The sequence below is a fragment of the Oncorhynchus nerka genome, unplaced genomic scaffold (assembly GCF_034236695.1).
Source record: "Oncorhynchus nerka isolate Pitt River unplaced genomic scaffold, Oner_Uvic_2.0 unplaced_scaffold_1063, whole genome shotgun sequence".
NCBI lineage: Eukaryota > Metazoa > Chordata > Actinopteri > Salmoniformes > Salmonidae > Oncorhynchus > Oncorhynchus nerka.
This window is the reverse complement of record NW_027040251.1, coordinates 158,620-175,000: the sequence shown is the minus strand read 5'-3', so window position 1 is coordinate 175,000 and position 16,381 is coordinate 158,620. Positions and strand designations below refer to the sequence as shown.

The window sequence follows — 16,381 nt, the reverse complement described above, 5'->3', positions numbered from 1 at the left end:
ATCTCCATACTGTCTGTCTCCACAGGTCTCCTCACTGCAGCTCCAGGTCTATATCTTCCTATCTGAGCCACTATGAACCTTGTGAACAGCAGCCAGTGGTTCCTGACCCAGCCGTCTCCCAGCCCAGCAGGACCCAGTAAAGGACTGGGCTGTAGTAACACCTGGGAGGCAGAGACAGGCCGCATCACTCAGATGGTAATCACCGTTCTAATCTTCCTGGTGAGTCTCTAGTCTAGACCAATCATTATAGTTCAGTCTACATCAATACAGGTACTCTGCTGTGCAGGTTTTTCATCCCAGCGCACCTGATTCAATCGGCTATAATCGAGACCATGCCATGTTGAATCAGGGGGGTTAGTGTTGGGCTGGAACAAAACCATGCCATGTTGAATCAGGGGGGTTAGTGTTGGGCTGGAACAAAACCATGCCATGTTGAATCAGGGGGGTTAGTGTTGGGCTGGAACAAAACCATGCCATGTTGAATCAGGGGGTTAGTGTTGGGTTGGAACAAAACCATGCCATGTTGAATCAGGGGGATAGTGTTGGGCTGGAACAAAACCATGTTGAATCAGGGGGTTAGTGTTGGGCTGGAACAAAACCATGCCATGTTGAATCAGGGGGTTAGTGTTGGGCTGGAACAAAACCATGTTGAATCAGGGGGTTAGTGCTGGGCTGGAACAAAACCATGTTGAATCAGGGGTTAGTGTTGGGCTGGAACAAAACCATGTTGAATCAGGGGGGTTAGTGTTGGGCTGGAACAAAACCATGCCATGTTGAATCAGGGGGGTTAGTGTTGGGCTGGAACAAAACCATGCCATGTTGAATCAGGGGGGTTCGTGTTGGGCTGGAACAAAACCATGCCATGTTGAATCAGGGGGGTTAGTGTTGGGCTGGAACAAAACCATGTTGAATCAGGGGGGTTAGTGTTGGGCTGGAACAAGACCATGTTGAATCAGGGGGGCTAGTGTTGGGCTGAAACAAGACCATTCCCACTTGGCATAGCTCCAGTTCTTGAGGTTCCTGCAGTGTCTTCTGATTTATGACATCACTTCCTCTTCTCTGTCCCCAGGTGGGCGTGTCCTTGAACAGCCTAGTGGTGTATGCGTTGGCCTGGCGTGGGCGTGGCCGCCTGACGAGGCGTGGCAGCTTGGGCCAAGGGGAGACGCGCGGCGCCAGCAGCTTCCGTGTCTACGTAGTGAACCTGGCGCTGGCTGACCTGGTCCTCCTCCTCCGCACCCCTCTGATGCTGGCGTACCTGGCCCACAGCTGTAGCTGGCCCGTGGGGAAACTGGCCTGTCGCCTGGTGGTATTCCTGAGAGGCCTGGGACTATACGCCGCAGCCTTCCTGCTGTGTGCCGTGGCTGTGGAGAGATGTCTGTGTCTCCTCAGGCCGGTCTGGTCCAGTCTGAAGCGTCCTCGCTGGGCAGTTCCCCTGGTGTGTGGTCTCCTCTGGGGGCTGGCTGCTGCCCTGGCTACCCCTTACCTCCACACTGCCGACCTGCTGGAGATCAACGGTACTACCCAGTGTCTGGAGAGCCTGGGGTACAGCATGGGGCTGTTTGTGACCGAGACGGTGGCCGGGTTCCTCCTGCCGTTAACGGTGTTCCTGGTGAGTAACGTAGCCGTGCTGTGGACCGCCAGGCAGGCAGGGGTCTCCGGACCGACCTCTCCATCCTCCTCTTCTTCCTTTTCGGCGACTGCGAGACAGATGGCCAGGCTGTACCGGGTCCTCTTCCTCACCATGCTCCTCTTCCTCTCCTGCTGGGTCCCCTACTTTACCTGCCGCTTCCTGCGGGCGCTGGCTGCAGGGCGGCCTGACCGGGTGGGGCTCTACCGGGCGTCGTTCACGGGGGCGTATGTCTCTCTGTTCCTGGTGTACCTGAAGAGCTCCCTGAACCCTGTCCTCTACGTGTTCGCCGCACGAGGCCTGGGGCGAACCGTCCGCGCCTCGCTCCCCTCCACCATCGAGAGAGTCTTCAACTATGACTATTCTGACTCCAGGAGTAGACGGACCCTAAGGAGGGAGGATTCACAGATCTAGTGCTCTAAAACGCCCTGTTTAGGGACCCTAAGGAGGGAGGATTCACAGATCTAGTGCCCTAAAAAGCCCTGTTAGGGACCCTAAGGAGGGAGGATTCACAGATCTAGTGCCCTAAAAAGCACTGTTAGGGACCTTGCAGTTTTACTAGAAGACTGTAGAGATCCATTGTGATTGCTGGCCAACATGAACTCAGACGTTACAGGCTTACTTCAGCCCTGTGTGGACTACATGGACTGCATTATTACAGCTATAGGCATTATCTTAGGCTGGGTTATTATTATTAGGACTATACTGCATTATCTTAGGCTGGGTGACAGGCTTACTTCAGCCCTGTCTGGACTACATTATTAGGACTATAGGCATTATCTTAGGCTGGGTGACAGTCTTGCTTCAGCCCTGTCTGGACTACATTATTAGGACTATATTGCATTATCTTAGGCTGGGTGACAGGCTTGCTTCAGCCCTGTCTGGACTACATTATCAGGACTATACTGCATTATCTTAGGCTGGGTGACAGGCTTGCTTCAGCCCAATGACGTCATCAGACCTGGGCTTTCGGGGATTTAGCCCCGAGTCTTGGTGTAAAACAAGCTCGGCTACACCTCATTACACACTGCAACGAACTCTCCAATCATGAGCCCTGTCCTGGCCTGCCTCTTCGGCGATGCCTAAAACCACCATTTCTGTGTACGGTGGCACTTTAGGAGGCCCGAGTCACAGTGGTTTCTCAAAGTCATTTTTGATTCGCCCCAAAAAAAAGCATGGAACAAATGAGCCACGTTGGGCAGAACCAAGCACGACTTAGCGAGATCCTATTGGCTCGTTCTATTATCTATTATCATATATATTTCTGTTAGGGAACGCCTCCTCTGTGAAGTGCGCATGTGCAATAAATTAATTCGCCTTTACACTCCGAAAACAACGCGATTAAAAATTTTAAATAAAAGTTTTGCAAATGTTCAAGTCTACAAACCTTAGTCTACTTTATTCATAAAATATTCTAGTTTTGGGAACATAAAACTTTATTGAAAATGTTGGCCAAAATCCATCTCGTTCTGTCTTCTCCCATTTGCACTCCAGTGGCTTCCTCTCAGTCCCACATGGAAACGCCAAGCAGATGCTTCACTTCTAAAAACCCACGGAAATATCTCATTGTTCTGTGGCCCGAAAAAAAGGAGAATGAGAACAAGAGCGAGGTCAGCTTTTGTCAGCGTGTTATTAATATAGGCCCACAGTGATGATGTTATTCAGAGTTATTGACCTCACAGTAAACCAGATTCGAGTCATTTACAATTCAACATGTTGATTCAAAAGCTGCACTGACAGACAACGTTAAAACTAACTAACGTCAGGGAGTACCCAGTCTAGCTATAACGTTAAACTAACTAACGTCAGGGAGTACCCAGTCTAGCTATAACGTTAAACTAACTAACGTCAGGGAGTACCCAGTCTAGCTATAACGTTAAAACTAACTAACGTCAGGGAGTACCCAGTCTAGCTATAACGTTAAACTAACTAACGTCAGGGAGTACCCAGTCTAGCTATAACGTTAAAACTAACTAACGTCAGGGAGTACCCAGTCTAGCTATAACGTTAAAACTAACTAACGTCAGGGAGTACCCAGTCTAGCTATAACGTTAAAACTAACTAACGTCAGGGAGTACCCAGTCTAGCTATAACGTTAAAAACTAACTAACGTCTAGCTATAACGTTAAACTAAACAGGGAGTACCCAGTCTAGCTATAACGTTAAACTAACTAACGTCAGGGAGTACCCAGTCTAGCTATAACGTTAAACTAACTAACGTCAGGGAGTACCCAGTCTAGCTATAACGTTAAACTAACTAACGTCAGGGAGTACCCAGTCTAGCTATAACGTTAAACTAACTAACGTCAGGGAGTACCCAGTCTAGCTATAACGTTAAACTAACTAACGTCAGGGAGTACCCAGTCTAGCTATAACGTTAAACTAACTAACGTCAGGGAGTACCCAGTCTAGCTATAACGTTAAACTAACTAACAGGGAGTACCCAGTCTAGCTATAACGTTAAACTAACTAACGTCAGGGAGTACCCAGTCTAGCTATAACGTTAAAAACTAACTAAGTCTAGCTATAACGTTAAACTAACTAAGGGAGTACCCAGTCTAGCTATAACGTTAAAACTAACTAACGTCAGGAGTACCCAGTCTTTAAAACTAACTAACGTCAGGGAGTACCCAGTCTAGCTATAACGTTAAACTAACTAACGTCAGGGAGTACCCAGTCTAGCTATAACGTTAAACTAACTAACGTCAGGGAGTACCCAGTCTAGCTATAACGTTAAAAACTAACAGGGAGTAAGTCTAGCTATAACGTTAAAAACTAACTAAGTACCCAGTCTGGCTATAACGTTAAACTAACTAACGTCAGGGAGTACCCAGTCTAGCTATAACGTTAAAACTAACTAACGTCAGGGACTACCCAGTATAGCGTTAAACCAATAACGTGAACGCCGGAGGTGATCACGGCCAGTGATACAGCCTGGAATCGAGCCGAGGACTGTAGTGACGATTCTTACACAGACATCAGTGCCTTAGACAACTCGAATCCAATCCAACTGCTGAAGCTCTGTTCACCACCCGACAAAAGTATAGCTAACCAATTACTGTTTAATCCGGTACTGTCCAAATATGTTATACAATACTGATAAAGATGACGTTAGCCACTTTTGGTAGCTTCAGCTCAATCAGCTTTCTGTTGAAAAAAACAAAACTCGATAGCTTTGAGTTAACATTTTTTCCCCCGATTTATAGACGATGGACATACGGAACTGAATATGCAACTCAACAAACACAGTTGTTGTATTTGCAGCAGTAAGTGAATAGTTTTGTGTTTACAATGATTTATCATCTCGCTACATGGTAGATGGGATGGCTGCCAACGATGTGCGCTCCTCAGTCCGTTGTGGTTCTGGATGGCCAGACTGCTCGCAAGAGAGACACTGTCATGGGAGGAAGCATACATGGGAGGAAGCATACATGGGAGGAAGCATACATGGGAGGAAGCATACATGGGGAGGAAGCATACATGGGGAGGAAGCATACATGGGAGGAAGCATACATGGGAGGAAGCATACATGGGAGGAAGCATACATGGGAGGAAGCATACATGGGGAGGAAGCATACATGGGAGGAAGCATACATGGGAGGAAGCATACATGGGAGGAAGCATACAGGGGAGGAAGCATACATACATGGGAGGAAGCATACATGGGAGGAAGCATACATGGGAGGAAGCATACATGGGAGGAAGCATACATGGGAGGAAGCATACATGGGGAGGAAGCATACATGGGAGGAAGCATACATGGGGAGGAAGCATACATGGGAGGAAGCATACATGGGGAGGAAGCATACATGGGAGGAAGCATACATGGGAGGAAGCATACATGGGAGGAAGCATACATGGGAGGAAGCATACATGGGAGGAAGCATACATGGGAGGAAGCATACATGGGAGGAAGCATACATGGGAGGAAGCATACATGGGAGGAAGCATACATGGGAGGAAGCATACATGGGAGGAAGCATACATGGGAGGAAGCATACATGGGGAGGAAGCATACATGGGAGGAAGCATACATGGGAGGAAGCATACATGGGAGGAAGCATACAGGGGAGGAAGCATACATGGGAGGAAGCATACATGGGAGGAAGCATACAGGGGAGGAAGCATACATGGGAGGAAGCATACAGGGGAGGAAGCATACAGGGGAGGAAGCATACAGGGGAGGAAGCATACATGGGAGGAAGCATACAGGGGAGGAAGCATACATGGGAGGAAGCATACATGGGAGGAAGCATACATGGGAGGAAGCATACATGGGAGGAAGCATACATGGGGAGGAAGCATACATGGGAGGAAGCATACATGGGAGGAAGCATACATGGGAGGAAGCATACATGGGAGGAAGCATACATGGGAGGAAGCATACATGGGAGGAAGCATACATGGGAGGAAGCATACATGGGAGGAAGCATACATGGGAGGAAGCATACATGGGAGGAAGCATACATGGGGAGGAAGCATACATGGGAGGAAGCATACATGGGGAGGAAGCATACATGGGGAGGAAGCATACATGGGAGGAAGCATACATGGGAGGAAGCATACAGGGGAGGAAGCATACAGGGGAGGAAGCATACAGGGCTTATTTCAGCATGTTTCATCTTGTTATTGACACCATGTGTTTTGAGGTGTTTTGACTGATTTCATGTCAATGCAAATGTATATATTTTTTTTAAACGTGATAATGATGTATTTGAAACAACATGTGGTCATTGTGCAAATGTTGTTTCGTTTTTTTTTTCCTTCCAATAAACATCGGAGACGAAATATAGTTTCCACGTTAACAATCTTAAGACATCTGTTTTGGTTGCACGCATTTTGTTGCTAAAAGCGACAGCTGGAGAACACCGGCTATTGAGGTAAATGAAGGATACGACAGTTAAATGTTTAAATCGGGTTTAAGATGGGAGTGAACTGCTAATATCATTAAGGAACAGAAATGATCTCAGATTTAAACACGATTTAGTTCATATTCTCTGTGTGTGTGTGTGTGTGTCTGTTCAGAATACGCCATAGTGCTGCTGTGTTCTGTACTATAGGAGATACAGGAAAGCAAAACAGAGCGAGGACATAGAGAGAAGGGGAGGCCCGCACAAAGACAAACACGACATATTCAAGACAGAAAGTAGTCCTTGCTAAACATTACTTCTCAAAACAAATATGCCGCGACTGCCACATCCTGTGTGTATAAACAACGGCGAGCGATCTATCTTAAAGATATAAATACTAACGTTCATGGGGAAAGAGTGAAGTCATAGGTTTGCACCTACAGTTTAATGTCTTATCTTTATGGATGGGCTAACATCCTAGAATTGTGTAATATAACTCACAAACATTGTGAATATTTAGTTGGGGGAAAGGACGGTATGCTGGTATGTACAGGGAGGGGTGTGTTGGAGGGAGTATTTGTTTCTGTGTAACTCGTTTGGTAGAAATAACGTCCTGTAGCTAATTGACCTTGGAATCAGATTTATTACCACAAATATGATAAAAGCATGACTTAAGGGTGTTGGGTGCCCCCCATTAGTTAACAGTAATGTACCCCCCCCATTAGTTAACAGTAATGTGCCCCCCATTAGTTAACAGTAATGTGCCCCCCATTAGTTAACAGTAATGTGCCCCCCATTAGTTAACAGTAATGTGCCCCCCATTAGTTAACAGTAATGTGCCCCCATTAGTTAACAGTAATGTACCCCCATTAGTTAACAGTAATGTGCCCCCCATTAGTTAACAGTAATGTGCCCCCCATTAGTTAACAGTAATGTGCCCCCCCATTAGTTAACAGTAATGTGCCCCCCCATTAGTTAACAGTAATGTGCCCCCTCCCCCATTAGTTAACAGTAATGTGCCCCCATTAGTTAACAGTAATGTGCCCCCCCATTAGTTAACAGTAATGTGCCCCCCCCATTAGTTAACAGTAATGTGCCCCCCATTAGTTAACAGTAATGTGCCCCCCATTAGTTAACAGTAATGTGCCCCCCATTAGTTAACAGTAATGTGCCCCCCTCCCCCATTAGTTAACAGTAATGTGCCCCTCCCCCATTAGTTAACAGTAATGTGCCCCCTCCCCCATTAGTTAACAGTAATGTGCCCCCCCCCCATTAGTTAACAGTAATGTGCCCCCCATTAGTTAACAGTAATGTGCCCCCATTAGTTAACAGTAATGTGCCCCCCCATTAGTTAACAGTAATGTGCCCCCCATTAGTTAACAGTAATGTGCCCCCCTCCCCCATTAGTTAACAGTAATGTGCCCCCATTAGTTAACAGTAATGTGCCCCCATTACTTAACAGTAATGTGCCCCCCCCCCATTAGTTAACAGTAATGTGCCCCCATTAGTTAACAGTAATGTGCCCCCCCCATTGTATTTCATTGCCAATCAAATATTGGACATGGTTTATGAAAACATTGCAACCAAATGAAACATACTTTTCCCAACTATTTTTCGTCATGGAAAATTAGTTTTGCACTTGTACTTTCTAATAAATAAACATTTATCGACATCATATTCCATTGAATTAATATTAAATGTTGGTTATTTGGTTAAGAGTAATGCACAGCGCAGGGAAGAAAGCAGTGAATGTGCAACCTAGCCCATTATTTCTGCAAACGTTCACTGCTAGCGTGCTTCATTTGCCCCACCCCCAGTTAGCAGTCAAGTCCCCCACGGAGTCAGCCCCAGGTCTTCAGGCCTGAGCCCCCCATTAGTTAACACCCCCATTAGTTAATCCCCCACGGAGTCAGCCCCAGGTCTTCAGGCCTGAACCCCCCATTAGTTAACCCCCCCATTAGTTACCCCCACCCCCCCATTAGTTAATCCCCCACGGAGTCAGCCCCAGGTCTTCAGGCCTGAGCCCCCCCCATTAGTTAACCCCCATTAGTTAATCCCCCACGGAGTCAGCCCCAGGTCTTCAGGCCTGAGCCCCCCACCCATTAGTTAACCCCCATTAGTTAATCCCCCAGGAGTCAGCCCCAGGTCCCCCCAGGCCTAGAGCCCCCCCATTAGTTAGGCCCCCCCATTAGTTAATCCCCCAGTCAGCCCCCAGGTCTTCAGGCCTGAGCCCCCCCCATTAGTTAATCCCCCGAGTCAGCCCCAGGTCTTCAGGCCTGAGCTCCCCCCCATTAGTTAGCAGTAACCCCCATTAGTTATTAACCCCCCATTAGTTAATCCCCGAGTCAGCCCCAGGTCTTCAGTGCCCCCTCCCATTAGTCCCCCAGTAATAGTTGCCCCCCATTAGTTAACCCCCCATTAGTTAATCCCCGAGTCAGCCCCAGGTCTTCAGGCCTGAGCCCCCCATTAGTTAATCCCCCAGTAAGTCAGCCCCCCAGGTTTCAGGCCTGAGCCCCCCCCCCCCCATTAGTTAATCCCAGTAAGTCAGCCCCAGGTCTTCAGGCCTGAGCCCCCCCATTAGTTAACCCCATTAGTTAACCCCCATTAGTTAACAGTCAGCCCCAGGTCTTCAGGCCTGAGCCCCCCATTAGTTAACAGTAATGTGCCCCCCCATTAGTTTAATGCCCCCATTGTAGTCAGCCCCAGGTCTTGGGCCTGGCCTTTAGTTAACATTGCCCCCATTAGTTAAACATACTTTTCAGCCCCAGGTCTTCAGGCCTGAGAAAATTAGTTTTGCACCCCCATTAGTTAATAAATAGTCATTTATCTTCAGGCCTCAGCCCCCCCATTGAATTAATATTAAATGTTGGTTATTTGTTAATCCAAGAGTCAGCCCCAGGTCTTCAGGCCTGAGCCCCCATTAGCCCCCCCCATTAGTTTCCCCAGTCAGCCCCAGGTCTTCAGGCCTGAGCGTGCCCCATTAGTTGTCCCCCATTAGTTAATCCCCCCGGAGTCAGCCCCAGGTCTTCAGGCCTGAGCCCCCCATTAGTTAACCCCCCCATTAGTTAACCCCACCCCATTAGTTAATCCCCCGGAGTCAGCCCCAGGTCTTCAGGCCTGAGCCCCCCATTAGTTAATTAGGTCTTAAGCCCCCCCCATTAGTTAATCCCCGGAGTCAGCCCCAGGTCTTCAGGCCTGAGCCCCCCCCCATTAGTTAACCCCCCCATTAGTTAATCCCCCACGGAGTCAGCCCCAGGTCTTCAGGCCTGAGCCTCCCCCATTAGTTAACCCCCATTAGTTAATCCCCCGAGTCAGCCCCAGGTCTTCAGGCCTGAGCCCCCATTAGTTAACCCCCCCCATTAGTTAATCCCCCGGAGTCAGCCCCAGGTCTTCAGGCCTGAGTCCCCCATTAGTTAACCCCCCATTAGTTAATCCCCCGAGTCAGCCCCAGGTCTTCAGGCCTGAGCCCCCCCCCCATTAGTTAACCCCCCATTAGTTAATCCCCCGAGTCAGCCCCAGGTCTTCAGGCCTGAGCCCCCCCCCCATTAGTTAACCCCATTAGTTAACCCCCCCCATTAGTTAATCCCCCGAGTCAGCCCCAGGTCTTCAGGCCTGAGCCCCCCCCATTAGTTAACCCCCCCCATTAGTTAATCCCCCCGAGTCAGCCCCAGGTCTTCAGGCCTGAGCCCCCCATTAGTTAACCCCATTAGTTAACCCCCCCCCATTAGTTAATCCCCCGAGTCAGCCCCAGGTCTTCAGGCCTGAGCCCCCCCCATTAGTTAACCCCCATTAGTTAAGTCAGCCCCAGGTCTTCAGGCCTGAGCCTCCCCCATTAGTTAACCCCCCATTAGTTAATCCCCCACGGAGTCAGCCCCAGGTCTTCAGGCCTGAGTCCCCCATTAGTTAACCCCCCCCATTAGTTAATCCCCACGGAGTCAGCCCCAGGTCTTCAGGCCTGATCCCCCCATTAGTTAACCCCCCATTAGTTAACCCCCCGAGTCAGCCCCAGGTCTTCAGGCCTGAGCCCCCCCATTAGTTAACCCCCCATTAGTTAATCCCCCGGAGTCAGCCCCAGGTCTTCAGGCCTGAGCCTCCCCATTAGTTAACCCCCACCATTAGTTAACCCCCCATTAGTTAATCCCCCACGGAGTCAGCCCCAGGTCTTCAGGCCTGAGCCCCCCCCCATTAGTTAACCCCCATTAGTTAACCCCCCCCATGGAGTCAGCCCCAGGTCTTCAGGCCTGAGCTCCCCCATTAGTTAACCCCCCATTAGTTAACCCCCCGAGTCAGCCCCAGGTCTTCAGGCCTGAGCCCCCCCCATTAGTTAACCCCCGGAGTCAGCCCCAGGTCTTCAGGCCTGAGCCTCCCCCATTAGTTAACCCCCCCCATTAGTTAATCCCCCACGGAGTCAGCCCCAGGTCTTCAGGCCTGAACCCCCCATTAGTTCCCCCATTAGTTAATCCCCCCGGAGTCAGCCCCAGGTCTTCAGGCCTGAGCCCCCCATTAGTTAAGTCCCCTGAGTCAGCCCCAGGTCTTCAGGCCTGAGCCCCCCATTAGTTAACCCCCCATTAGTTAATCTTAGGGCTGAAGTCAGCCCCAGGTCTTCAGGCCTGAGCCCCCATTAGTTAACCTGAAGTCAGCCCCAGGTCTTCAGGCCTGAGCCCCCATTAGTTCTTAGGGTTGAGTCAGCCCCTGTCTCAGGCCTGAGGCATTATCTTAGGGCTGAAGTTAATCCCCCGGAGTCAGCCCCAGGTCTTCAGGCCTGAACCACCTGGATGTTCTATCTTAGGGTCCCTGAAGTCAGCCCTGTCTAGACTAGATGCATTATCTTAGGGCTGAAGTTATCCCACCTGGACTAGATGCATTATCTTAGGGCTGAAGTCAGCCTGTCTAGACTAGAGGCATTATTTTAGGGCTGAAGTCAGCCTGTCTAGACTAGATGCATTATCTTAGGGCTGAAGTCAGCCTGTCTAGACTAGAGGCATTATCTTAGGGCTGAAGTCAGCCTGTCTAGACTAGATGCATTATCTTAGGGCTGAAGTTATCCTGTCTGGACTAGAGGCATTATCTTAGGGCTGAAGTAATCCCGTCTGGACTAGAGGCATTATCTTAGGGCTGAAGTAATCCCACCTGGACTAGAGGCATTATCTTAGGGTTGAAGTCAGCCTGTCTGGACTAGAGGCATTATCTTAGGGCTGAAGTAATCCCACCTGGACTAGAGGCATTATCTTAGGGCTGAAGTCAGCCTGTCTAGACTAGATGCATTATTTTAGGGCTGAAGTAATCCTGTCTGGACTAGAGGCATTATCTTAGGGCTGAAGTCAGCCTGTCTGGACTAGAGGCATTATTCTTAGGGCTCAAAAAGTAATCCTGTCAGGACTAGAGGCATTATCTAGGGCTGAAGAAAAGAAGAAACACTTTAGGAAAAGAATAAATACATACAGATATGAACAAATCCCAATACAGAATACAATGACTAGAGGCATTATCAGGGCTGAAGTCAGCCTGTCTAGACTAGATGCATTATTTTAGGCTGAAGTAATCCAGTCTGGACTAGATGCATTATCTTAGGGCTGAAGTCAGCCTGTCTGGACTAGAGGCATTATCTTGGGGTCCTGCTGAAGTAACCAGTCTGGACTAGAGGCATTATCTTAGGGGCTGAAGTCAGCCTGTCTGGACTAGGCATTATCTTAGGGCTGATGTAATCCCAACCAGTCTGGATGGAATTATCTCAGGGCTGAAGTCAGGCTGGTCTGGACTAGAGGCATTATCAGAAGGCTATATTCATCATAGGAACCAGTCAAAACAGTCCAAAACACTTGTCCAACCAGGCTGGATGGAAATTATCATCATCAACCAGTCTAAATGAAAAACACTTTAGTCCAAAAGAATAAATGGACATACAGATATGAACAAATGGGCTCCTCCCAACCAGAATACAATGTTAACTATGTAGCAGTGTAAACCAGGCTGGTCTGTGCAAAGCCCCATGCCAACCAGTCTATAACAAATGCCCACACCAGTCTAAATATATCGCTAATACCAGTCCTGCTATTGTCCAACCAGTCTGGATGGAATCCCGCTATTGTCCAACCAGTCTGGATGGAATCCCGCTATTGTCCAACCAGGCTGGTTGGAATCCTGCTATTGTCCAACCAGGCTGGATGGAATCCTGCTATTGTCCAACCAGGCTGGTTGGAATCCTGCTATTGTCCAACCAGGCTGGTTGGAATCCTGCTATTGTCCAACCAGGCTGGATGGAATCCTGCTATTGTCCAACCAGGCTGGTTGGAATCCTGCTATTGTCCAACCAGTCTGGATGGAATCCTGCTATTGTCCAACCAGTCTGGATGGAGTCCTGCTATTGTCCAACCAGTCTGGATGGAATCCTGCTATTGTCCAACCAGTCTGGATGGAGTCCTGCTATTGTCCAACCAGTCTGGATGGAATCCTGCTATTGTCCAACCAGTCTGGATGGATTCCTGCTATTGGCTGACAGCTGTAGGTGGAGTGACCAGGCGGTCAGCGTGTCTGTAGGCTCGTTCCAGTAGGGTCTGGGCATCCTGGACCGGCCCTGATGTCTGGAGGATCTTGGCTAGGCGACGGGCCGTGGTGACGGAGTGTCTGCTATGAACCAGACACACCATCTGCTCCTAGAAGGGGAGAGGGACAGTTAGAAAGCACTATTTCATCTTACGTTGCTCAGAAGTTGCCAAACTGTTTCTCCTTCAAGATTTTTTTTTGGTACTTTTTTTTCGGACCCCTTCTTCCTCCCCCATTTCATTCCAATTGGTAGTTTGTCTCGTCCCATATCACTGCAACGTACGGACTCGGGAGAGGCGAAGGTCGAGAGCCATGCGTCCTCCGAAACACGACCCTGCCAAGCCGCACTGCTTCTTGACACACTGCTCCCTTAAACCCGGAAGCCAGCCGGAGGAAACAACTGGTGAGACGAGTCAGCGTGCACTGCGCCCGGCCCGCCACAAGGAGTCGCTAGAGGGCGAAGGGACAAGGACATCCCGGGCCGGTCAAACCCTCCCCTAACCCGGACGACGCTGGGCCAATTGTGAGCTGTCTCGTATGTCTCCCGGTCACGGCCGGCTGCGGCACAGCCCGGGATCGAACTCGGGGCTGTAGTGACGCCTCTAGCACTGCAATGCTGCGCTACCCAGAAGGCCAAGTTCGTATTGTTTAAATGACGTACACTACCGTTCAAAAGTTTGGGGTCACTTAGTCCTTGTTTTTGAAAAAAAATAAAATAAATTCAAACTAAAAAATATATTAAATTAAAAAACTGGCAGCTTCATTAAATAGTACCCGCAAAACACCAGTGTCAACATCAACAGTGAAGAGGAGACTCCGGGATGCTGGCCTTCTAGGCAGAGTTCCTCTGTCCAGTCTCAACGTCAACAGTGAAGAGGAGACTCCGGGATGCTGGCCTTCTAGGCAGAGTTCCTCTGTCCAGTCTCAACGTCAACAGTGAAGAGGAGACTCCGGGATGCTGGCCTTCTAGGCAGAGTTCCTCTGTCCAGTCTCAATGTCAACAGTGAAGAGGAGACTCCGGGATGCTGGCCTTCTAGGCAGAGTTCCTCTGTCCAGTCTCAACGTCAACAGTGAAGAGGAGACTCCGGGATGCTGGCCTTCTAGGCAGAGTTCCTCTGTCCAGTCTCAACGTCAACAGTGAAGAGGAGACTCCGGGATGCTGGCCTTCTAGGCAGAGTTCCTCTGTCCAGTCTCAACGTCAACAGTGAAGAGGAGACTCCGGGATGCTGGCCTTCTAGGCAGAGTTCCTCTGTCCAGTCTCAACGTCAACAGTGAAGAGGAGACTCCGGGATGCTGGCCTTCTAGGCAGAGTTCCTCTGTCCAGTCTCAACGTCAACAGTGAAGAGGAGACTCCGGGATGCTGGCCTTCTAGGCAGAGTTCCTCTGTCCAGTCTCAACGTCAACAGTGAAGAGGAGACTCCTGGATGCTGGCCTTCTAGGCAGAGTTCCTCTGTCCAGTGTCTGTGTTCTTTTTTCCAGCTTAATATTTTGTTTTTATTGGCCAGTCTGAGATGTGGCTTTTTCAGATTTGCAACTCTGCCCAGAAGGCCAGAATCAGTCTCAACAGTTTTCACTGTTGACATTGTGACTAGTGTTTTCTAAAGGTACTATTTCCTGAAGCACCGGTTGAGGAACTTGAGGTGTGGTTTCTCAAACTAGACACTCTAATGTACTTGTCCTCTTGCTCAGCTGTGCTGATAATGGGCCTACCACTCCTCTTTCTATTCCATTAGAGCCAGTTTGCGCTGTTCTGTGAAGGGAGTAGTACACAGCCTTGTATTTCTGAGATCTTCAGTTTTTTAATGCAAAGTTCTCACATGGAAAAGCGAGGCCATTTCTCTGAACAAGAACAGACTGACGAGTTTCAGAAGAAAGTTCTTTGTTTCTGGCCATTTTGAGCCTGTAATCGAATCCACAAATGCTGATGCTCCAGATACTCAACTCGTCTAAAGGCGGCCAGTGTTACTGCGTCTTTAAAATCAGCACAACAGTTTTCAACTGTGCTAACATAATTGCAAAAAGGTTTTCTAAAGATCAATTTGGATTAGCGAACACAACGTGCCGTTGGAACACAGGAGTGATGGTTGCTGATAATGGGCCTCTGTACTCCTATGTAGATATTCCATTGGATCACAGGAGTGATGGTTGCTGATAATGGGCCTCTGTACGCCTATGTAGATATTCCATTAAAAATCAGCCGTTTCCAGCTACAATAGTCATTTACAACATTAACAATGTCTACACTGTATTTCTGATCAACTTGATGTTATTTTAATGGAGGGGAAAAGTGCTTTTCTTTCAAAAACGAGGCCATTTCTAAGTGACCCCAAACTTGTGAACGGTAGTGTTTCTGTCATAGACCTCCAGGTTATTCTGAGAGGTTACACTCCAGGTTACACCTCCAGGTTATTCTGAGAGGTTACACCTCCAGGTTATTCTGAGAGGTTACACCTCCAGGTTACACCTCCAGGTTATTCTGAGAGGTTACACTCCAGGTTACACCTCCAGGTTATTCTGAGAGGTTACACTCCAGGTTACACCTCCAGGTTATTCTGAGAGGTTACACTCCAGGTTACACCTCCAGGTTATTCTGAGAGGTTACACTCCAGGTTACACCTCCAGGTTATTCTGAGAGGTTACACTCCAGGTTACACCTCCAGGTTATTCTGAGAGGTTACACTCCAGGTTACACCTCCAGGTTATTCTGAGAGGTTACACTCCAGGTTACACCTCCAGGTTATTCTGAGAGGTTACACTCCAGGTTATTCTGAGAGGTTACACTCCAGGTTACACCTCCAGGTTATTCTGAGAGGTTACACTCCAGGTTACACCTCCAGGTTATTCTGAGAGTCAGCAGAATGTCGTGTCTGGCCACTTCCTCTTTGACAGAACTCAGATCACAGCTGCAATAAAACCACAGCTATGAAAACCTGAGGCTATCACTAGAACTGTTCATGGTTACCAATATGCATGGAAACCAGGGCCTGGTGTGGGTGTGTGTGTGCATTAGACCAGGGTGTGTGTGGGGAGTGTGTGTAGACCAGGGTGTGTGTGTGTGGTAGGGGTGTCCCTATGTGTGCATTAGACCAGGGCCTGTGGGGTGTTATAGCTTGCTCGCTGACCTGATTAGAAGGGTCCTGTCTTTGCGCTGAGTACAGGGGGAGACGCAGGACTCCTTGTTCTGACAACTGGAGGATCTGAAACAACATGGAGAAGAGGAGGGGGAGGGGGAGAGGAGGGAGAGGGGAGGGAGGAGAGGAGGGGGATAGGAGAGAGAGGGGCCTGAGAGGGGGAGGGAGGAGGGAGGAGGGAGGAGGGAGAAGAGGAGGGGGAGAAGAGGAGGGGGGGAGAAGAGGAGAGA

General features: G+C 49.0%; 2 protein-coding genes across 14 annotated transcripts in view; one reads left to right on the top strand and one right to left on the bottom strand.

The window, feature by feature from the left end:
* The window catches only part of LOC115127771 (C5a anaphylatoxin chemotactic receptor 1), a 5,501-nt gene extending 2,622 nt beyond the window's left edge, over nucleotides 1-2,879 (top strand). The window contains exons 2-4 of one of the 4 annotated variants that reach the window (XR_010463449.1): nucleotides 26-219; nucleotides 1,070-2,306; nucleotides 2,413-2,879. Coding sequence is in view for 2 of the 4 variants with exons in the window: in XM_065016250.1 (XP_064872322.1) it covers nucleotides 73-219; nucleotides 1,070-2,041 (1,119 nt within the window). In the remaining 2 variants the exon portion in view is untranslated. Of the gene's footprint in view, nucleotides 1-25; nucleotides 220-1,069 lie in introns of all 4 variants that reach the window. The other 3 variants (XR_010463448.1, XM_065016251.1, XM_065016250.1) reach the window with 3 other exon arrangements.
* cenpq (centromere protein Q) overlaps nucleotides 1-16,381 on the bottom strand; it is a 58,553-nt gene that overhangs the window by 28,880 nt on the left and 13,292 nt on the right. For 4 of the 10 annotated variants that reach the window (XM_065016259.1, XM_065016262.1, XM_065016258.1 and 1 more), the window contains one exon: nucleotides 16,181-16,217. The exons of the other annotated variants lie outside the window; for them this stretch is intronic. In XM_065016259.1, the coding sequence (XP_064872331.1) occupies nucleotides 16,181-16,217 (37 nt within the window). The remainder of the gene's footprint in view (nucleotides 1-16,180; nucleotides 16,218-16,381) is intronic. 10 annotated transcript variants of the gene reach the window in all.